This window comes from Cimex lectularius, unplaced genomic scaffold (genome assembly GCF_000648675.2).
Source record: "Cimex lectularius strain Harlan isolate CLEC.00 unplaced genomic scaffold, Clec_2.1 scaffold95, whole genome shotgun sequence".
Classification (NCBI taxonomy): domain Eukaryota; kingdom Metazoa; phylum Arthropoda; class Insecta; order Hemiptera; family Cimicidae; genus Cimex; species Cimex lectularius.
The window spans coordinates 743,375-767,965 of record NW_019392779.1 but is presented as its reverse complement, the minus strand read 5'-3'; the positions used below and the strand labels follow the sequence as shown (position 1 = coordinate 767,965).

The 24,591-nt window shown below is 34.3% G+C and overlaps 1 protein-coding gene across 4 annotated transcripts; it reads right to left on the bottom strand.

Annotated features, from left to right (window-relative positions):
• Window positions 1–15: 15 nt before the first annotated feature.
• On the bottom strand, window positions 16–23,686 carry LOC106667804 (UTP--glucose-1-phosphate uridylyltransferase). Of its 4 annotated transcripts, none has more exons than XM_014395981.2 (10): window positions 23,529–23,686; window positions 3,745–4,170; window positions 3,479–3,684; window positions 3,342–3,417; window positions 3,109–3,261; window positions 2,916–3,054; window positions 2,695–2,832; window positions 468–634; window positions 303–407; window positions 16–247 (listed from the first exon to the last, which is right to left on the bottom strand). In XM_014395981.2, exons 1-10 carry the CDS (start codon window positions 23,583–23,585, stop codon window positions 140–142), a joined length of 1,575 nt encoding a protein of 524 aa, XP_014251467.1. In that variant the 5' UTR covers window positions 23,586–23,686; the 3' UTR covers window positions 16–139. The 4 variants fall into 4 exon arrangements, with proteins under 4 accessions (XP_014251467.1, XP_014251469.1, XP_014251466.1 ...); XM_014395983.2 differs by lacking the exon at window positions 23,529–23,686 and adding an exon at window positions 18,209–18,355; XM_014395980.2 differs by lacking the exon at window positions 23,529–23,686 and adding an exon at window positions 9,570–9,761.
• Between the last annotated feature and the right edge of the window lie 905 nt (window positions 23,687–24,591).

The window sequence follows — 24,591 nt, the reverse complement described above, 5'->3', positions numbered from 1 at the left end:
TTAATATGTACAAGGTATATAGACACAAAAAAATCTATATAAGTTTAATCACAATGTATAACATGCTGTGTATAACAATCTTATAGTATCACAAGAGACAGATGATTATGAACCCTGATTCGGGGAAATGGAGTGCATTTCAATGGTCCAGTATCCTCAGATTACCCGAAACAATTTTATTCTCTAGCAAAGCCCCGGGTGGGATGTCGATCCTGTCTCCATGATTCGCTATTATCAGTACTGTGCCCTGAAAACAAATTATTGAAATTTATTTTATTTTATTTTTTGCAAAGTGCGATTACCTTCAAAATGACGCCTTTTCCAAATGTTACATCTCCAGACACAGTCAAATGATCGAGCTCGAGGATATCTGGTATTGCGTTAAATCTTGAAAGGAACTCACTAACCTTAAATATGAAATGACAATTTTTTTTTCTTATAACAAAAACTGACGATTGGCAACATACCTTTGAGAAATGATTATCACCCAACTTGACGAGCGGAGTCGTTGGGAACATTCTATTAGGAGACATGACCAAACTACCGTGATTCATAACGTACAGATTTGACATAACTAGAAGTAAATCCGATGTCTTTTTTACAGGCAAAAATCTACTCCTTGGAACGTTTATACCTAAATAAAATGCCAGATTATTAAATAAAGTTGTGGGAAATATTGGGCTGTCAAGTCCATAGCATTTTTCAATAATTCAATGTTATCCTCTTTTGTTTTTTTTACCGCAAAGGGAAAACTGCAGCTGGGGAGAAAACAGCAGTAAGTGTTTTGCCTAGTTCAAAAGCAGAAATTTTGATTTGGAAGATGCAATGCATTCCAGTTGTTCTTCAATCAGTGATGAGGACCAAATTCAAGCTTTTGTCTCAAATAATCAATATACAATGGCATGAGACATCACAGAGATATAACAGCTTACTTGAAGTAACAACCCCTCCACAAGAAGAAAATGTAAATAAATAAAAACAAGCAATTAAAAACTTAACTGCTAAAAATAAGGTCAGACCTTATCACTTGAGAAAAAGGGGTTAGTTAAACTAACATACCTATATAATACTGCAATCGGACTAAAATATGTTACCAGCATAAGGAAATACGCAGAAGGGGGAACCTCAAAATGAGTACATATCATGCAGACCGATATCACTACTACTGACAGTCTCTAAGCTTTTCAAAAAGTTATTACTAAAAATAATAAAACCCATTGTAGAAAATATGAAACTCATCCCTGACTACAATTTGGATTCTGAACAAGACATTCAATAATAGACCAAATTCACTGAGCAATGAATGTAATAGAAAAATCATTTTAAAAAAAGTTCTATCTTTTTTATGTCTCACTGACTTTGGCAATGCTTTGACCATTGATACTTCGCTCGTAGCAGGTATATATCAGTTCCTACCTAATAAATATTTTAGAATCAAACAAAAAGACCAATATTCAGAACTAAAAAAGTAAGTACAGGAGTGGCACAGGGTAGCATACTAGGTCCAATATTTTACTCGTTATCTACCAGTGATTTTACAAAAATGGATGAAGTAAAAATTGAAACATATTCAGAGGACTCCAACATCCTTCAAAAGGCAAGGTTACAACGAGATAAATGGATGGACAAAAAATGGAGGATCAGACTCAATCAGAATTAATTTGCATGTATAAATTTTACAAACAAAAAATTGGACTATGTTCCGTCTCTCACTATTGATTGACCTATTATATCATACAGCAATATATCCAAATATCTGTGAATGACCTTATATGCCAAGGTGAAAGAGCACGTGAAGAAAGTTATTGAGGCATCAGGCTTTCAGCTAGCAGATCCTGTGGTCATGGGTCCGATTACAACTGTCGCCACTGGACCTTTTTTCTGACGCCTAAGGGGACCAGTGGCTGCAATGAAAATTAACATGTCAGGGGTGGGATTTGATCTCAGCGACCCTGAATTTGGTTAGTGGTTCATCCCTAACCATCCATATCCATCTTTTGAAAATGAGTTTCTTCAATGGAAGAACATCGGCACACTGGGGGCTCAATTCACATACCTGTTCCGAGCTTCCAATAATGGGACCAGGAAGGAGTACAATAAGCTGTATAGAGCTGTAGACATCAGGGGAACCCTCCAGTTTCTGGTATCAACCACAATAAAATAAATAAAAAGTACATTGCATTAAATCCATACTAGTGTATATTTGACAATAATAGTAAAAAATTTTGTAATGTAATTTCTATGTCAATACAAAAAATTTAAGGATCAGATTTTGGTTTGTTTATTTATTTGTTCATTATTTTCATTTCTAAGAGTTGGGTACATAATATGTAACTGCGTTTCCAACATTTTAAATTTAACTACCTATGTATATCGTTTATAAGAACCAAGTTTTTAAGTCCACTGGATGTTCTTATAAGCAATTTCCATTGCCCGTTCAGATTTTCAATTATTCCCATCTCTACAAAACTCTATTACATAATAGGAAAAACTTCATTTCACTTGAAGACTGAAAAAAACTCATCGAGAATTTCATCACTCAAAAACCTCAGAAGTTCTGGGAGGTCGGAATTATAAAATACATGTAAGATAACAACAGTAAGTGGATAAAAATTGTTAATTAAGTTTGTTTAAAAGTAATCAAAAAATGTATGGACTTAGTTTATCACCCATTGCAATAAAGAATAATTTTACCTAAACACCCGTTGAAACATTTCATTGCCGCCCCAACAGCCGTTTCAAGTTGAATTACATTTATATTTCCTTGGATCGTTTTGTGATTTACAATGACTTCCATTTTCAGAGAGTTGTCACTCAACACCCGACTAATTGCTAGACAGACAAAAATTAGAATGTTTATTATTAATTATGCTAAAAATTAAATATATATATTAAAAAAAAAGAAAAAAACGAACCTGGTAACTTAACCCAGAGGTTGTTTGTATTGAAAAACTTGAAGGTTTTGATTGATTTGAATTCATCAATATGGTCTTTAGGGACTTGCGCTATTTCAAGAAGTCTCAGTTTATCTTCATATTGTATCAGAGTGCCTCCCTGTAAAACATCTAAGTTACATAATTATTTGGGCAAATTTTAAAACCAATTTACCTTAACATCGGCCTTGGTCTTGTCTGTGACTTCCATGACGAATTCAGGCGAAGTCCCCTCACCAGTTTCCATGTTCAAAAGCATATTGAGTATGTTTAGGTCAACCGTCGCTCCAAGGTTGTCAATATTGGAAAGGAAACAGTATTCTCTGCCCTAACCAACAAACATTTTTCTTTATTTTATTTGTCATTAATTAGTTTCAAAGGTGAAAAGATTTTGTACTCAAAACTTACTTGCTTTATGAAAGTATCAAGAAGACCAGAACTTTCAAATGAGGTGTAAAAATCACCATGACCAGGAGGATACCAACTATTTACAAAAAAAGGACAAAATTAATTATTTGTTTATGTTAAAAATAATAATTACATACGCTTCTAAATGTTCTTTGATGTTGCTGTGTTTTGGTACAGGCAGCAATGTTTCTTTGAATATTCTAGGATAGCAGCTTTGACTGAATGTATAAATTTCAACTTGTAGCCCAGCATATTTTCTAATGATTTTTTTCGTATCTTCATCCGTGTTAAAAGAATTCATTAAAATCAATGGAACATTTGCATTGTATGTTTTGTTCAAATGCTACAAAAGATTAATTGCACATCAGGCAGCTCTATGATTGAGACACAATTAGAAAATTACCTGGATTTGCTGGACGGTGAGATCAAGGAATGAGAGTTCATTTCTCACCACTATAATTGATTTTGGCCCATGGCAGCCCATGCTCGTTCCAAGGCCTCCGTTGAGTTTTATGACGACAAGTTTATCAAGCATTTTCTTAATAGCATCTAGGTCCTCAGGGGGCGAAAGAGAGTTGTAGTCTTTCACGGCACCAGGAGGCAGTTTCTCTATCTTCTTCCAGTCTATCGCTGGGCCCTTGGCGTCTTTGAGGAAAGTGTCAAAAAGGCATCTGAACCCTGCCATCTCTTTGGCACAGGCCTCTTTATGCTCATCTTGTGAGCTTTCAATGATTATACTAAGCTCAGATTGTAGCCTATTCTGAGCATCTCTTGTGGTCACTTCATGGAACTCTTTCGAACCCGATGGCACCCTCTGATGGCCTCGTCCCTAAAAATATTAAATTAAACTATAACAATGATAACTATAATGAAACTATAATATAATAATAATTATAATAATAAACTATAATGAAATATAATGATGATAAATATAATAAAGGTTTTGCGAAGGGGACAATATTGGTCGAATGGTTAGGACTTCCAATTCATATTTACTATGCTAGTCGTTCTAAGTTCGATTCCCAGCATCTGACTTTTTAATTGATCATAATATGAAATAAATATTGTAAAGTGGTTTGACCGCTCATCCACAACCCAAGGGTAATCGGATACTAAACCATCCTGAAAGGGGTGTCAGTGGCTGCAATAAGATGTTGACATGGCGCTCATCGCTATAAGAGTCATGAGTTTGAATCCAGTGGCCCTGAATTCAAACCCAACATATTTACAAATCAGCTTTTTTCTAAAACCCTGGCGGTTGATATTTCTTCTGTGAACCCTCGAAAAAAGAAAAATATTTAAAAAATAACAAACACGATTATTTCAGCTTCAATGATACTTTTTTCCATAAACCTAAAAATTAATAATTTTTTAATTTATTTAAAACTAAAATTTGCAAGCAGTTCATCCTAGAACATCCCGGTTTGCTTAATCTTGCTGTATTTTCAAAAAATTGCAGATTAGCCCAGAAGACATCATAAGGGGAATAATTTCGATGAGGTTCAAAGAAAATAACTATCAGTAAAAGATTGACACTTTTGAATATGAACATAAATCAACAGTAATTGATCCTAACCGATTGTCTTAGGCTGACAGACCAACCCAGCGAGGATAGGTGAGCAATGATGTTCGGTAAGGAGCAATGGTTCAAGAAGAAATCTCACAATTAATCGACAGTGCTGATCCTGCTGACTAACAAACATAAAATATTACTGGGGAAAAACATTAAATCATATATAGGTTATGGGAACTAAAATTGCTCAACCTAAAATCAGCTAAGCGGAAAGCAGCATAAAAAAATAATGAAATATTTTTAAAGGTAAACATATAAGCTATGCTGTTTGTGCTCAACTGAAGGACATATTTTCATAACCATGCTATGAATGTTCATGCTAAACATAGTCTGTCTTGATTAATTACATGTAGCATAATGGTCTCTGATTGGCTTAGTGCTGGTTTGGTTTGCCAAACAACTTCAATCACCACCATGTAAGAATGTCTTAATTTAACATAAGATAATGTATATTTAACACAGCATTATTATTATTCATGTGCTGACAGAGAAATTAATTGCTAATATTGAACATTAAACTTTTAGATAAGGAATTGGACATAAAATGGAACAGATGGAACAATTATTGGAACTTGACTTCAAGAGTCAAGTGGGTCAAGATGTCAGAGGTTAATTAGATTTGACCGATGAGTTCAGCTTAAGTAGAGATTTGATTTCCCAATCTGAGGACATAGTTTAATTTCATACATCAACTCATGGTCTTGTTTTTATTTAAAAAATTTTTCAACTTTTTTTACTGTGTAATTCCCTCTCTTTATTTTCTTATTGGTAAAAAAAGTTTTATTATTTATGATGATATTTCAACCAACATAAAACAATATACTATATAGTTCCGAGTGGTTCTCTATTAGTCTGAGTGGTCTTTTCAATATGAATAACATTTAAATGTACCTTGATCATCCCCAATTATTCTGGTCTGCCTATAATCACTGATTAATGTAATAAATTAATAAGAAAATTAACTACAAAATCATTAATAATAATAAACCATATTATTTTGTATGTGGTTTTGATTGATCAAGAATAACCCTAAAATAACATTTTTTAAACACAAACCACTGGACATGAAGATTTTTTAATAAATTAAACAAAAAAACTGTGTAGAAGAACAACTAACATTGATTTGTTAACTATTTTCTTATGTGTGGTAATGTCTCACGATTTCTGAATAATTATTTTCTTATGCTAAAATAAAATCATAAAAGATGTCACTAGACCCGAGAAAGTAGTTGTTCTTACTTGTCCAGCTTAGAATAGACCAAATACAGGCAACAAACACCCTAAATGTCCAGGAAGCAAAAAAAGGTTGGTCGATGTGTCTTGAATTGTTTGTCATGTCACATAATAAGAGAATTATTCTATTTATTTTTAATAAATGAATTTCTTTTAGTCTGAATGCATATTGTATTGAGGGTTGATGGTAAATACTGAAACCCCATCGACCCTCCAATTTACTTTATGTTTATGCAGATGTGTGAAATAATTTTAGTTTTTATTTTTCAATGGGGGGAGAGACCTAGTTGTCAGTAGACCTAGAACCTAAACAAGCAGGCCAAGGTCTAAGGTTGGCAACAAACTGGAACCTGAGTCAGAAGATTTGTTAGGATGTCTAAAGAATATGTTCTTTTATTAATGATTTTTTGAGAAGAAAAATTAGTGTCATGAACGGGACTTCAAGGCGCGACCTTCGGCTTTGTGGGTTCAATCCCACCTGTGACACTACTTTTTCTCCTGAACCATTTTTGCATAAAAATTAGAAATATAATAATAATGTTAACTAATTAAATAATTAATGAATGATCAGAAAAACCATTGATAATTTACAAAGCATAATTAAACAAATATTAAATTTAAACTGTTTTTTCACTGGCACTCTCAACACAACAGACAAGAATGACACATCTACACAGAAAACAAACACTTTGAGTCCTGAAGATGATCTCAATACAGATCTCAAAACGTTGGCACGATAAAGAAAATGTTTTTCTAAAACCTACGTCACACCAGACCACATCTCACGATCTCCGAATATCATTGACTAACGGTCACTAAACACACCACACATTAAATTTAAATAGGAAAATTAACTTTCTTATACCTAAAATTTTGAAAATCTTCAGAATTTCAAAAGCACAATATGAAATCAATAGTAATAAAATAAATGAACCTGGGAAAGTTATATGCTTATTGCTGATCTTGAAAAATTGTAACATTTGCATGGATTGAGAGGAAAATTGCCATAAAGCTATAAATAATAAAATAACATTGCCTTGCCAGAATGTATTGTCTGATGAGGAATAAAAAGATGATTTTTTTTAGTTTACAAATTTAATTATTAATACAATCTAATGGGCCCTTTTTGTATTATTTGAATCTATGTTTTTAGCATCAAATCATCAAGTTTGTATGAATATTTTTTTATTTACTGTACTGTTTACTTTAAAAAAAGAATAATTCAACTCAGACATATGATGAAAGCCATGTCAAATAAGCTTTGTATTGTTTTGTTTTTGAATTTTTTGTGGAGTAATGTATACTTACAAATAAAACTTTTTATCTATCTATCTTGTCTGTTAAGGAGAATTAAGCCAAATTTCCTAGATTAAGCACTGAATGATTCTAGAGGTGTGTCAAACATTTACATTTGTGGTATCCAACACAGTATGTAAATTTTAAAAATAAAAATATTTAACGATGAACTAGATTCTGCTGGATACAAGAAGTCTTTTCAAAACAGAGAAAACTTCCTTACGGTTTTTGCCGAGCTTTCGACAATTTTATACTTAGTCAATATTTATTTAAAAAAATGCTATTGGTACTAATTCGAATCTGGAATATAACCCATGACTTATATATGAATAATATGAAATAAGGGATTATAAAGTGATTTGACCCATCTGCAACAAGGGTAGGTGGACAATAAACCCTCCTATATGACAGGAATTAATTTAAATTAAAAGAACAATGTGAATATAAAGACACATAACTTAACCATGTTACCTAGAGACTATGAAGAATAAAACAATCTGTACTATAAAAAAAAAATATTATCTTTGTGAAAATATTAAAGTATCAGAAAATTGATCACAATGATAAAGACAGAAATAGATTAATAGATAAAGAAAGAAAGAGAGATATTTACAGGAGTTAACTGCTAATCTGGAAGATTTTCAGATAACTAGTACATGGATATTGTTCTATAATTAATCGGATGCGCATAATTCAACATAAAGAAAACAAATTTGTGAAGATTTTCGTTGATAACTTTGTAAAAATTTTGTCACCTACAGCCTACAGCTAATAGAACAACTTTGCAGGCATTATTAGCTAAATGTTTCATCTTTTCAAGCAATCTTTGATCAAAAACATCATTAATTGTGAACAAGATATACATACTGACGAAAATATTCTATGACAAACATCCATTAATTTGGTGTCTTAAGTTTAAAGGAAATAAAACTACACTAAAAAATTATACATAATAAATTTGTATTGTAAATGCATACAATAGGAAAACATTTATTTCATTTTTTTTTTAATTATGGAATAAACAGCATTTTTTAAATAAATTACTTTTTTTAGTGATTAAAATCTTTCTTCTACAATAAACTAATCAACTATTGACTCAATGGCCTATATTAATCCCCTAGTATTGAAAGCATGATAACAGGTCAAAAACCTTTAAAATAAAAAGTAATTTATCATTTAAATATTTTATGTGCAACAGAATCCTAAGTGTTATTTAAAATTAGTTTTTGGCATTTGCTGGCAATTTAAAGAAAATTAATGATGCATGACAAATTTTTAAAATCATTTATAAAATGTCCAAATACCTTGTTAATTACATCTTAAACTCCTTCAAGTGGCATGGTTTAATATCTTAATCTAATTGTAAGTATTGAAAAAAATCATAAACGACAAATATTGCCTTTTTTGTCAACTTCTAGGCTGATTTTTTTTTTTAACATCTTTAATCTTTATCAGGAAGGTTCATAAATCTGGCTGTAAAACAAATATTGCATTGGATCAAGGTCTTCAGACAACATGCCTATTATTAAAAAATTATTAATTACATATAAGATTTAACTTTTTTTGTTCGTTTGCATTTTAGAGGAAATATTACACAACTTGTATAATTGTATAATTATCACGTTCCATTTTATGTTTAAGCATATTAACTCATGCTATAATAGTAATGGCTGAAGAGCTGACTTCATAATGCGAAAATGAAGGCTGAAGAACAAACTGACTGTACAAATTTATTTTTCACCTAAAACCTGCAGAGGAGATATAGAATTTACGTGGATTTTCAACAAGCAAGGGTTGAAAGAGAATTCCTTTAACTGTCGCATATCTTTTAGTATTTTTTGGTCGACAGAATGACAGACTCGACGAGGAAAAGTACTTTCGTACTTGCCTGGGTCACGCAATCCGGCAGATTGACACCGGAGAATCTCCTCACGCCGAGTTCCATGTCACCTCCTCAGTGGAATCGCCGGAGAGACTAATTTCGAGATAGATCCGTTTCGCTCTTATCGGCGGAACGACTGATAAATTGAATCCCTTCCTTCGATATGGGCATTGTCGTCCGACAAAAAGCTTACACACAAAACAAACAACAAAAATTGCCACTTTGAACAAAAATCCGAGCTTACCTCTTCTTGAGAACAGCCGTTGTCCGTTCTCGGGTAATGCTCGGGTTGCCTAAAACTCCCCCAATTGATCTGTGAGAGCATTTTCAATGTTGCTAAAAAATGTACCTCTACTGGCACTAACTACTCTAACCGAACCTGCGGCTAATGCTTAAACTTTAAATACAACTAAAAAAGAACTTTTCAACAACACAATAACATGTGATTGATGTACACACAAAAACCAAATGTGGATCGTACAAGAAAGCCAAAAGAATATTTCAACACTTAAAAAAAATTACATACAAATGACGTCTAACTCCTCCATCGGAATAAATCTTCGGGATATATGCATCAATTGCTTTGATTGATTTATTTATTTTACGGTTTCCCAATTACAAATGCATGCAATAAAAGTAAAAAAGGGGCGTCGGTGGTCACAATGGTTGATCGCTCATCACTGTAAGGTAAAGGTCCAGGGTTCGAATCCAGCGGCTTTGCATTCCCCAACATACAAATAAGCTATTTTTCAAAAACACCGACAGTCCGAGAATTGATATGATCTCTGTTGTTGCGAACCCTCGGTATTATATATATATAAACATGGAATGAAATCCGTCTGTCGTCGGACAACGTTGTAAATTGTCACACATAATTCGAAAATCGAAATTAAACGTAGAACTCTGGTAGAAATGTATGGTGATTAGTGACCGTTAATCGATAATTATTCAGAAATCGTGAGATGCGGTCTGGTGTTTTTCGGAAGTCGGTATAGAAAAGACATTTTTGTATAAGGCGTCGGCTTCTTTGAGGTGAAAAGAGCCGACGAAGGGAAAAAAACACCTTATACAAAAATGTCTTTTCTATACCGAGTTCCTTCCCCATCCCTTCAAAATCCAACGTATATAAACATAAAACAGCAAAATCTCACTGGCACTCTCAACACGACACGCAAGCATGGCACAATTACACAGAAGACAAACACTTTGAGTAGAAATACTTTGATTGAATATAAAAAAATATATTTTGCATTGTATAAATTCACTTTTTTCCACATCCTACATGTATTTGTTAAATGTAAACAATGTTTGTAAATCCCAGGTCCTGAAGATTATCTCAATAAAGATCGAAACGTTGGCACGATAAAAAAAATGTTTTTCTCAAACCTACATCACACCAGACCGCATCTCACGATTTCTGAATAATTGTAGAACTCTGGATATCCATGCATTAATTGTATTACATAAAAAGAATAGAAATAAATACATAGAAAAGTGATATAGAACATTAGCTATTTTAAAATATATGATTGTTCTATTTAACGAAGGAAAAATTACGAGTAAATACGAAATTAAACGTTAAATCCCTGCCCTAAATGGAAAATATACTTCCAAGAGTGGCGAGCATACCGTGTGAGAGACCGAGGATTCCAACCATTTAATAGCTCAATGATTTGGACTCTAGAGAGAGTGAAGTACCCGAGATGTAATTACTCCTGAAAACGAACACTCAACTAGGAAGTGAAGAACTGTTTCAATTGACCGCGAGTTGCAAATAGAACAGAGCCCATCTCTCCATCTAACCCAAAGAGCTGAGTTTAAATGAACTTCGCAACAAAGTTAAGCCAACGAGAGATTGATTGAGGATTGATCACGGCGTAAGCATTCGGTTCTATGATACTATTTTATTGCAGACAACAAAGTTGAAAAGAGGTTTTCCATTTATGAAGGGTTGAGGTGGCTAGGGAGAACTTACACCTAAGGGCGGTGCTAATCCTCGGTATTGGCGAGTCTGCACATCACTGGGGCAATGAGAACAACCCCTTACGGCTGCCTTGAAAGTCATGAATCTAATACCACTCACATCTTTATCCATGGAGATGCCAGAGTCACAATTCATAGGCTGATGCAGGCTCCAATAGCCTACTCACACAACAAGGAGCAATTAAAGCTTTGAGGGGAGCTTCAGCTAGACAGAACTCTGAGATTGCCTGCTGATGCCATGATCCCTAAATTCAATTTTGACAAAATCTTTCTAGTCAAAATACCTTGACTGGGAGAAAGGGATCCCATTAATACCGACCATACTGCAGGCAATTATGGAAATAAACCAAGGACAAGAATTCATATAAGCCTTGGACAATATGCCACATTCTTTCAAGTGGAAACTGTGGTTATTGAACACTGTGCCAGAGATAAAAAGGCTGGGGATCGTTAATAGACGGATAGCCATCTATTCAGGCAATCAGGCTGCACTGAACGCAATTGCCGCATCGATGGTAAAGTCCAGAGTCGTTTGGGACTGCATTAGAGCTCTGTCAGAGATTGGGGAAAATAACAAAATTACCCTTGTCTGGGTGCCAGGACTCACTGGGCAGAGGGGCAACGAAGAGGCCAATAAATTGTCCAAGGAAAGTTCGATGACGATACTTATTGGCCCATTAGACAATAATAAGTCCTCCGCTCAATGGGAATGTAGCCCAGGACAGAGGCATACGAAATCATTTTACAGAAAAATAAACTATCGACAGAACTACTAAATCTCGGACATGCTAGTTCTAGAATTATAGTTGAACTGCTAACTGGACACTGCAGACTCCGGAGGCATATGTATAGACTCGGAGTAGCAGAAACAAGCCTGTGCAGATATTGCCAAGAAGAAAAAGAAGAAGAACAACAGAACAAGTCCTCTGTTGGTGCGAAGGCCTATGTAGGCCGAGAGGCCTAATCCTAGGGGAGGAAAATTAACAAACGAGATACGATTAAATGAATGGATGGTTAAACGAGAGAGTGAATGAATGGATGCACGAAGGAATGAGAGATGAAATGGAAATGGGGGGGGGGATTGTACGAGATAATCAGAAAGAGGAAATATATGATTGAATAAACAATAGAACGAACAAATAAATTATCTAAAAATGAGTGAATAACAGAATGAAGAAATGAGTGAATAGTTGAACTAGTGAAAGAGTGAAGTAATGAAAATGAGAATGCGTGAATTAAGTGTATGTTTAGTCAGTCACAGCCCGCAGTTGTACTTACAAGGTCTAACAGATAATTGTGATGTCAAATTTCCACACTAATGATGTTGATGAGAATACATAATTCAAATAATGACTGTAAGTCTGTTTAATCATTTTCCATGTTTAGCAACATGTACAATGTTTTTCCCTTTATTTCAGCTCAAATTCCTTCGTTCTTAGCCAACGGGTCCCTGAGGTTTTGTACTAAGCCCAGCCTTAAAATCAATACAGCTAAAATTTTATCTGCCCAAAATATTTGACATGCGATTTGACATCCAATACTTATTTTGGAGCCAATTTCACGACTGCATTTAGCCATCTCACAATATATTTTTCTTTTTACCTTGTCAATTTCGACCATTCTTAGCAAGATAAGTTGGCCGTCAAGGATTTGCAATAAGCCCATCGTAATTAGCATGTAAGTTCTTCCAGACCAAAATGACACTATTGTTAGCACACATTTATAAAACTAATAAATTAAAATTGATCAGACCGAGTGAAGAATGAATATTGGTTAAATCTTTTATAAACAACAGGTAGAAAAACTGTTCCAGTTTATGCTCGTTTATCATGGAAAAATTTACCAATTTTCTCAATTATCAACGTTTTACGAGTATTAAAAAAAAGGCATAGTATATATGTACAATGAAATTGATTGAAAAATAGTTGTTTGCATCAAGCAATGAGTCGGCAATATTTTTCCCGATTATTCACAGTTCGTTCCCAAGGCCGAGGCTAATTTTCAAGGCAGGATGAAATAATGATGCTTTTTAGCTACCATCGGTTTTCATTAAACTAACACTTATACTCAGAAACATTTGGCTATGTAACAGGTTGAAACAAGAAGAGAAAAGCTTGAACATTTTCAGCAAATCGTATTCCCTTGTGTTTATATGTTTCATAGTAAAACGTTAAATCATTTTTATTATTTTAAGTTTTCGTGAATATTTAAAAGATAGACTATATAAAACCCCATAAAATTACCGTTTTGGATGATCCATGGAGCCTAAAATAAAAAACCTAAGGCAAATAAAACAAATGTACATCATTTCATGTACTTTCAAGCTGTCATTCTTAAAATATCATCGCTTTTTGATCAATAATCTCGTGTAATAAAGATTTTTCTTATTTAAAAAAAAAAAATAATTTTTATTGCTGAGAATAGGCTGAAAGTGATCGTAAAATTCGAAACTATTAGACTTGTACAACACAAATACCATTAATTTTTAACGTTCGCGTGTAGAAATGTCAAAAGGATGGGAAAAAACAGTTCCAGCTCATTCATAAATCATGAGAAACCTTTGTAGTACAACTTCCGCAGGATGTGTTTATAAAGGGACGTAGTTGCGTAGTTCAAAATAGCTATGTCAAAACCAAGATGTATAGAATATAGCACAACGTTCGGCTGTTCCATCAATGTTTCTTTCGTGAATTTGTGTCCATTAATTTTTAACCAGGTTACATTTGATTATCCGTTTTTAAGTGACACCTCCAAAAATCGTGGATCTGACGTGAAAGTCGTCAAAGAAGATATAAGTACAAAATCAATGAAGTTCGCAGGTTTAAGGCCGTCTAAAAAGTTGGCGAGGGTCAACAGGTGTACAAGCAAAACTATGAGGCATGAAGTTTCAAGCCGCCCAAAAAATAAATAAAAAATAAAAATAAATAAATAAATACACAAAAAATAAGTAAATGAATAAAAAAAAAAATAAGGGCCTGGATGTAATTTTGGTTTTAATTGGGTGTTCGGTACACGTCTGCTGGATAAATTTAAACTTTTTTTAGGGGGGATTAAGTAAGGACTTACTTAATATGCCCTATATAGATTTATTGTGGAACGCCTATTATTAAGACCGAACCGTTGAGTGGTTTTTTCATTATAAAATTAAGCACTTTTCTTCCTTTTCGCGCACTTCTCTTGGTGTCAGAATTGCCTAACCGTAGTGAATATTCCACAACGGACTAATGTTTCATATTCGCAAAGGTATGTCCCGATGTATCTGGTTTCTCTCTTGACATAGACGGCATGTTACTGTATCGGCTATGCCCATCTTATTTACATGGTAGTTAAAGAGAGCAGTACAGGAGTATGTAATTTTTCTCAAATGTTACGTGCTGGGACAGAGAAGTGCTCCTTCGCCTTCCTTTTTGATAGCTTCATTATCTATGCATGCCTCATACCTGGTGCTTAAGCCCAGTACTTGAGATTTATTTCACAAGTCATTTTTTCAGCTCTATCTTTAGCATATTCTCGCGCCTTAGCTGTAGTTGCTGGCTACCTCTTGTTAGGGCGAGTTGGTCAATGGACATCTTCAAGACACGGAACCCACTTCCAGGTAACCTTGTTGTTCTCCTAGGCCCATTAAGCAATACAGGCACTCCGAGAACAGCTTGGAGTGGACCAACAAGCCAACAAGTAGCAGCTCTCCCACTAATCCACAACTAGACTCATCTGAGAATGTGCTAATGATGTAGCTGGAAAAGTGTATTGAGAAAAAAAACACAAGCACTGAACTAAAACACCTCTTATGAGGTAAGGCAAAGAGAATGAATCACCCAAAAAAGAAGCCTCTATCTCAGCAGGCAAGATTGGGGAATTGTAAGCGTTCTATATCAGTCATCGCACACTATAACAACCAACTAGAGAAACCAAACATCGGCACATATACTTTGTTAATGTGATACACCACCCCGGATAGGTAAAGCAATTCCAAACCTAAAAAAAGTTTAAAACGTGGGACCTAAGAATGTGCTTTCGTGGGAAAAAGTGCATTTTCCACTGTTCTGGGACCATCAGGTGTGTACGTGAATCAACAATTTTTTTGCGTTTCTTTATATAGTTCAGCTTTTGGTCGTACAAATTAAGTTATATGCTGTTCAATTTTGTCGCCCTGCTTCAGATCATTCAAAGCATTACCTAGGAATCTAACATGAAAAATCAATGTAATTAAGTTTTTGGATATTCAATACATGTCTACGTGAACCAACATTCTTTTTTTTACATTCCCTTGCATAACCCAACATTCGGTCGTAAAAAAATGTGATGTATAACTTTTTATAAAAACTTTTTCCTGTTTTAGTTTATTCAAAAAATCTACTTCCAAACTGTAATAAAAAAAGTCAATGGAACTACATTTTTGGATATTCAAAACACTTCTTCGTGAACCAACATTCCTTTTTTTACATTTCCTTATTTAGCCCCACTTTTGGTTATTCAAATTAAGTAATATGGTTGGCAATTTTGTCTCTAGCTGCATACCATTCAAAGAATTACCTAGGAACCTAACATAAAGTCAATAAAACTGTTTTTGGATACCGAAAACATGTCTACAAGAACGAACATACTTTCTTTGTTTTACATTTCTATATCTAGCCCATTTTTGGTTGTATAAATTAAGTTACATGCCGTGATTGTCGACTTACCCAGAAACGTAACATGAAAGATTAATGGAATTAAGTTTTTGGATATACAAAACATGCCTATGTGAACCAACATACCTTTTTGTACATTTCCTTGAATAATCCAACGTTCGGTTGTACAAAATATGTAACGCATAACTTTTTCAATAACTCGTTCTTCTGCCTAGGACATGCAAAAAATCTATTCGCTACATTTTTGGTTATCCAAAACGTCCTCGAAAAACTAATCTACTTTTATACTAAATTTTATCAGCTTCTATTAAATATATAAATACTCAACTAATTGTACACAATTTTTTTTCGAAATGAATGACACAAATCTTTCATTTCGAAAAAAATTGTGTACAATTAATTGAGTATTTAATCTACTTTTAATTTAAATTACACTGAGAAGCAAAAAATGTGGTCTTCATTTTTTTTTTTTTTTTTTTTTTTTTTTTTTTTTTTTTTTTTTTTTTTTTTTTTTTTTTTTTTGCAATCGTTATCATTTTTATTTTTTGTTGTTACTGGATATTTTTAAAGACAAATAAAGATATAGCTAAATAAACAAATTAAATAAAAAATTAAACTGAGACGAACAATTTTATCAAAAATGTTGCTATAGAAACAATGATGAATTCATGAATATTTCCTCCTCTTGCGTTGATCACCGCCTTCATTCGACGTGGCATCGATTTTATGACGTTTTGAATGAAATTCTGTAGAATATTTTCATACTCCTCCAACAGCGGCATTCTCAATTCCTGCATATTCTCTGGCATCACTGGGCGAATTTTTACCCTCTTTGACAGCTCGTCCCAAAAGTGTTCGATAGAATTTAAGTCGGGATTCCAAACCTTGAACTGAAACCCGTTCCAAGTAGTCACCAACGATCCTGGCAGTGTGGGGCCTTGCAGTGTCATGCATGAAAATAAAACCAATTAATGGCATATAAGGAACAACTTCTGATAACATATCTTCAATGAATCGCGCAGCTGTTAGGGAACCCTCAATGAAGATTAAGTTTGTGCGATCTTCCGTACAAATGCCTGTTCAAACCATACCACATAGCTTCTCCAGAGGGATAATGTTACGAGGATATATCTCATTCATGTTCTTCTCCAAACCATCTCTCGGCCGTCAGAAGACCTCAAACAAAATCTTGACTCAACCGAAAACAAGATTTTAACCTAATCTTGCTCAGACCAACTGATGAGATTTCTTGAGTCCTGTGCCATGTCACAAATTCAGGGACAGTGTAAACTGACATTAACATTTCTGCAGTGGAAGAATGTCGAATAAAACAATCATCTCTCTTTGATGTGACACGATGGCGACATGATCCGTCCCTTCTTGAGTAACTTCCATTATCTTGGTAGCGTTGTAAGACACTTCAGACATGATTACTTGGAGATCGTGAGATGCGGTCTGGTGTGACGTAGGTTTTAGAAGATGATCTCAATAAAGATTGAAGCTTTGTGACGGTAAAGAAAATCTTTTTCTAAAACCTAGTCACACCAGACTGCATCTCACAATCTCCAAATAATCACTAACGGTCAGTAAACACATACTTCAGACAGTTGTTCTGACTGTTCTAAGCACCTGGCAACATAAGCTCTTCTTCTTCCATCTTCCAGCAATATATTACAACTATAATCATTGACTCAATCAATTTGAAACTTAAAAATGGTACAACTTGAAAAAAAACCGAACCACCGGATCGTTAGAAAGAAGCTTTGCAGAAAAACCAACAAAAAGAGATTGTCTATTCAAAGATTTATTTACAAAATCCTATGGTAAACACAAATGGTGTTATCTGTGTTTTATTTACCTCTAATCCTTTAAAACGACTAAATATTGTTGTAAGATAATCAATGGAGGATAGAGATCATTAAAAATATTAAGGGTGGCCGTTTTTTTTTGTCTCTCAGTGTAATTTATAACGTCCTCCTGTAGGACGTAAAAATGCTGTAAATACAACAATAACAATATTCTTTGTTTATTTAGAAAGTCCAAAATAAATTTGCAATGGAAATGAGAAATATAAAACCACTATGTTCCGAAAACAATTTTTGTGTAGCCTCATGAGTAAAATTTCGTGCCATTCTTGGCTGTCCAAATCATGTCTAACATGTATACATATTCTTTGTTGTTGTTTTTTTGCGTCTTTTTTACTTATTAACCTGACGTCAAAAGCCAACGTAACAGTTTTCGGTTAAATCCACGTCGGCCGGCCACTCACCTCGAGCTTTTCAGCGAGCCGTTGAGTCGCGTTAAGTGTCATCGCTCGATTCACTCAAGTCGACTTAAACTCACTAAGCAATTGACTCAAATTAAAGCATCGGGACGCCTGAACGGTCAATTATAAACGCCAAGGTCCGGCGAGGCCGATAGACATGAGGTTTCGACGAGGGTTTCTCGACAGGGCTGCCTTTGGCTAAATTTCCCTTTTATAAATGATAGAAACCACCTTTTTAATTAAAACTGAGAAATACCTACTTTTATTATTTTTATCAAATCATTCTTAATTATACATATACTCAAATAATTATGCACATTTTTTTTCGAAATTGGAATAAACTCCAGAAGTCGGAATGAGAAGTTTGTGGCATGGGGCCATGGGCAATCGAAATCACGGTAGCTCAAGTGATTAGACCAGTGGCGTATTTAGCCGAAGGTCGTGGGTTCAAATCCCACCTGTCGCACAATTTTTTCATTTAGAAAAAATGTTGTATAGGTAATTGAATGTTCGAAAACTGAGAAAATTTGAGCTTCGTTAAATAAAAAAATTAGAATTGTTGTGGGGTTTAATTGTCTCTTAGCTTTACTGTACGGTGGAATGGAATATCAAAATGAAAAAGCATGCGAAAAGGGAGAATGATAATATGTATAGAAAGAAGTGAGTGAGTGGGTGAGTGAGAGGAAAAGTGACCAAAAGATAGAATGAAACAGAAAGAGAGAGACTGACTGGCAGACAGACAGAAACAGAAAGAAAAAAGAGAGGAGAAACAGACAGAGAGAGGCAGTAAATAGGCAGAGCGTAAGAAAAAGAGAAATAGAGGGAGTTAGTTTAAAGAGAAGGAAAGAAGAAAGATTAAAAAACATGCAAAATTGCCTAGTAAATTTTTTACGTGTCTATCCACAAAACATGCTTTGTTCATCCAAAAACTGAATAGTTTTTTGTTTTTTTTTGTCAATTTCCACAAAACTTTTGTCTGGGCTGTATACTAGTTGTAAAAATTTTATCTTTATACACAAGGACGTCCATAGAATTATAATGCTTTGATATTCCAGATCTATTCGTTATTTTGGAAGGCTGGCATAAAAAAGAAATTGCATACAGGAATTAACAAAACCTCCTTTTAGCTTATTAAAGTAACTCAAATTCACATTGAAATTACCAAAATTCGAGTATAGACATACATTTTGCACTCGGGTGAAGTGTTTAACGGTATTTTATACAAGGGGACTTTATATACTGGGCTTAGATTTTTAACATAAACCAAAATTATTTTGGGAAAAGTCAATGGGTGACACGAATATTTTTAAAACTTGTGATGCCGAAAAAATCTGTGTTGAAAGGAATTTGATCAATATGTGTTGGTCCGTCAATTTTCGCTGTATTTTTGAGTATATCGGGTTGCGCAGTGTGTGTACTAATAATTGTGGCGATTAAACGGAAATAAAATCCGTAATACAAAATCATGATGAAGAGGGAAGATGAATCAAAAAATAAATTTAGTTTTAATTTTATTGATTTCTACTTGTTAAAACCCTTCTAGAACCACTATTGGCTAAAGGTTGACAAACAGATACATGAAATTGACGCAATCTGTTGAAACTGTTGGAAATATTTTAATATTGATGTAAAGTTGGATAAACTGTGATATTTAATTCCCTATTTAAAAAAGACCCTTTTAATACTAAATTATTATTGACTATAAATATTTGAAATTGTAAAATTAATATATTCACATTTGGATGGAAGACACTAACTTTAAGCCGTTGGAAGGGAAGGCAAAAAAGTCGATACGCCTAAGCAAAAGGTCAGACAAACAATAAACATTCTGTGGTAAGGCATTATGAAAATATGAAATGTGAAAGTGTGCGAAAGATATGAAAAATGTGACATGAAAATGAGACAAGAAAATTTCAAAAATGTATAATTGCAAGAAAGAGTGTAAGCCAACGTGAGGGATATAAGTAGGAAAACGCAAACCGAGGAATCCGACCATTTCTGCGCGGAGAGTGAGGGTGAAGATGAGGGTAAGGGAGAGGGAGAGGGAAAAATAGAAAGAGGGAGAAAGAGAAGAGTGTGAGGGTGTGCTTCATACACTGACGTAATGAGAGAATCAGAGAAAAGAAAAAAAGGAACAGTTTACGAGAGAGTGAAAGACTTAAAATGGAGGATTGGTGATGAAATAATAAGGGGAAGAAATAGACAGACACACAAAGAAAGAGAAAGAGAAGAGAGAAGAGAGAGAGAGAGAGAGAGAGAGAGAGAGAGTGTGAGTGAGGGGGGAGAGAGGGAGAGAGGGAGAGAGGGAGAGAGAGAGAGCGTGAGAGAGAGAAATAGAAAGAGGGAGAAAGAGAAGAGTGTGAGGGTGTGCTTCATACACTGAAGTAATGAGAGAATCAAAGAAAAGAAAAAAAGAAACAGTTTACGAGAGAGTGAGACTTAAAATGGAGGATTTGTGTTGAAATAATAAAGGGAAGAAATAGACAGACACACAAAGAAAGAGAAAGAGAAGAGAGAAGAGAAGAGAGAGAGTGTGTGAGAGTGAGAGAGAGAGAGTGAGAGAGAGAGAGAGTGAGAGAGTGGCAGAGATAAAGTGTGAAGAGAGTGTTTCATCCACCAAAAAAAGCACTTCTTCCGCACTGTTGTCTGTTTTATATTTAAGAGATGTTTTACAAACCAAGCTGTTTTTCTTTTACCCTGCACCTTAGCCAGCTCGAAATCACCGTATCCGATTTCTGACACTGACCCACACCAAGTCAGTTTGTTTCTTCGCATTCCACCGAACCAGTTTGGTTGCATAACTCGAGGTTTTTGACTCTATAACGACAGCCACAACAATGTCACACGAGGTCCGTATAAAAGATAAGGGACGATACGAATTTATGCGATCGACCTATGCGATAGGCTTTGTTCTCCTAAGTCGTTGGGCAAGACGTCGGATGGAATTAGAAGAGAGAAAGGGAAAGGTATTAGTAATCACGGACCGTCCAGCCTTCAGTGTCTGCAGAATCAGCAGCAATGTGATGACTCACGCCCTACCACTTAATGACCTAATAGGCAAAATTCAAGTACTGATTGAGCCGTTTAATTTTAATTATTAAATAAAAAACATCAAAAAAAACCGATCGTTGGTAGATTCCATTGTCAATTTCTTATTAACTAATTTGGCTATACTAGTATTTTATACTAAAAATGATAATTTTTTTATAACTTCATATTCATAGTGATTTACGTAAGTGGATTTACACGCGCGTTTGTGCGTGTGTGCTTTGTTTTCATGCTTGATCAGAATTGTTTGCTTTTACCGAATAAACCAACTGAATTGTTTGCTTAAAATAATGCATGATTTTCAAAAAAATCTTCCCACGAATTAACCGAAAGAAACGCAGGATCTAAACAGTAAATAATACAATTTGAATTAAATTCATGCAAGTATATGTACATATCTTATGTCTGTTTGCAAGTATGTATGTACGATTTTGTTTGTTCTTAAAACCACCCCTCGATATTTATTGTTCAGTTTATATTCTCGAGTCTAATTCGAATTGTCGTCTATAAAAGAAAATAAATATTTAATTGAAAAGGACAGTATCTGACGACGTAAAACAGAACTATCATGTGGCAAAATACTCCAAATTGAAAAACAAATATTAGGAGTTCCTCAAGGCTTCTTACTTAGCCAATCAAAGAAACTGAATTTTTGCATTTAGCTTTGCGTTCACCACAAAAGTGAAGACACTAACTAAAGTGATCCTCAAGGTTTCACTAGGCCCACTTCGGCCCACTTCTCAGCCCAACACCTCTAATAGCACTTCCAGGTGAAATTAACAGCATAAAAAGCAATCGTAAAACCGTAAAATTATAATTTATCTACCAGAAACCTGTAGCTACATAAATGTTGCAGTTATTTTACAATTGTTTCTAAATTCTGATTACGGACGCTCAGACGCAAAAATCAAAAAGAGAGAGAGAGAGAGAGAGAGAGAGAGAGAGAGAGAGAGAGAGAGAGAGAGAGAGAGAGAGAGAGAGAGAGAGAGAGAGGAACGGAACGAATGGTGAGGGAGAGGGAGAGGAACTGAGAGAGAAAACGACAAGAAAAAATTTAGAGAAAGAAAGAAAGAATGGTAAAAACATATAAAGAGAAGGATGGCAGAGAGAATGAGAGAGAGTAAGAGAAAGGGAGAATGAGCGGAAAATTTAGAGCATGAAAAAAAGAATGAAAGAGAGAGAGAGAACGACAAAAAGACAAACATACAGAGCTAAATATTTAGATATAATAAGAGAGAAAGACTGTGAATATTAAATCAGAGATAGCTGAAGACAAAAAGTGAAATAGAAAGACAGAGAGAGAAAAAAGGAGAAAGAGAGACGTGCTAAAAGGGAGTGTGACCGAGAGAGAGAGAGAGAGAGAGAGAGAGAGAGAGAGAGAGAGAGAGAGAGAGAGAGAGAAGAACGACAAGAAAAAATTGAGAGTGTAAAATGAAAAGAGAGGGGGAACTACTAAAAGACAAACATACAGAGCTAAATATTTAGATATAATGAGAGAGAAAGACTGGGACAATTAACACAGAAAGAGCTGAAGACAAAAAGTAAAACAGAAAAATATAAAGACAGTCAGAGAATGAAAAATGGAGAAAGAGAGACGTGCTAAAAGTGAGAGAGAGAACGACTGCAACATTTGAGAGTATAAAGGAAAGAAAAAAAAGGAAAGCGATAAACGGAGTAACAAAACAAATAAAACTAACAAACGAAAAGGGATTTTAAACCAATCCAAAATCTATCTTGTACATCATTAATCTCTCCATCATACCAATACGGATATTGATTTCAAAGGTTTCAACTTTGTTATTGTGATTTTGTTATTGAGAAATTCAACCAGCCTCTTTAAGACACGTGAAAGACAAACAAAATCCATCTGGGTCCACGTGTTTCAACAATCATTACTCTTAATCATTTATTCTTGATTATCACGTTTCTTTGTTTTAACAGATTTTATCATGTTTGAGAAATGTTTGGTTTTTTAATGTCTGTCCCAACTTGTTTGTTAATGTGTGTGTTTCTCTAAATTGTTAACTAGGGTTACCTATATATATTTTGACTAAAGGAAGCAATTTTTAAATTTCACGATAAAAAATTAATAATAAACCTAGACCTAAATTTGTGCCTACTTTTGATAAATTTATTATTTTAAATATACCGTTTTGATTTTTAGGTCGATTTTTTTTTTTAATTCACGATCAGTGCTTTGTCAAAAACAGATTTTCCTAGCTGGGAAATTTTTTAAAGGAAAAATTATTGGAAAAGACTCGTTTTTATCCCTGACCTTTTCTTCCAGCGGTGATAGGTGCATGTTGTAAAGGGTCCTTTTGATGTCTTCCATCCCCGTTTATTTCTTAGACCAGTGAAAAGCCAGCGACTATGAAGATCCGAGACCGTCTTCACAACTGCTTCATTTAAACCTCCTGCGGCCTTGTCCTATGCTCGGATCCCCCACTTAAAAGCGATCGGAAACTAACGCATTTCCTTTTCCTCTTTGGGTTCCTCATTTGTTGACAATTAAAAACGTAAAAGAAAGAAAAAATAGATCTCACGTTGGTCTTTAATTTAAAAAAGTCGAATAAATTTTCTTCAACCCAGCTATAATATTTATTCAAAAGTGGAGAGTCAACGCCCTTTGAGTTTTACTTTTTTCTCCCACCTAGGCTGACCAAAAAGAATATTCAAATTTACCATATATACTTACTACCATAAATACTTCGTCACTCTTACCACAATTACTCTATTTTTTTATTTTTTTTACTCTATTAATAAATATATTGTTACAATGTATATTTGTTAATTACATTGTACATCGAGTCTGCGGGGTCAGCACATCACCCGTACTACACTATTGCATCATTTTCAGTTCTGAGCTGACAGGTTTATTTTTAGCCTTGAACTGCACTAGAAATGCAGATAACAAGAAGACTGGAAATAAGATTTAGTACCAAGACTGACTCAAAGAACAACCGATAAAGGAAAACCAATTTGATAAAATTCCACAGCTCATTATGTTCCCAATAAGATAACGATCTAAGAAATGATTTTCACATTCTTTTGTCTAATCTTCAAAACAATTATATTTTTATTATTTAAAAGTTTAAATCTGATGTCATTTGGTTGTCACGCCTTAACTAAACCGTTGGAACGGATGTTGATCACCGAAGATGGCGCAAAGCATAAACGCGTTTGATTGACGTTAAAACCCAGAGGGACTGACCCAGAAGGAGGGAGGGTCAAATTTTACAATTTTGAACAGTGAAGAGTCATATTTGCATAAATTATTAATGGCGAATATCTTCATCAGTATGATCATCTTAACCGAAATTTGGCAAAATCTGAAATAA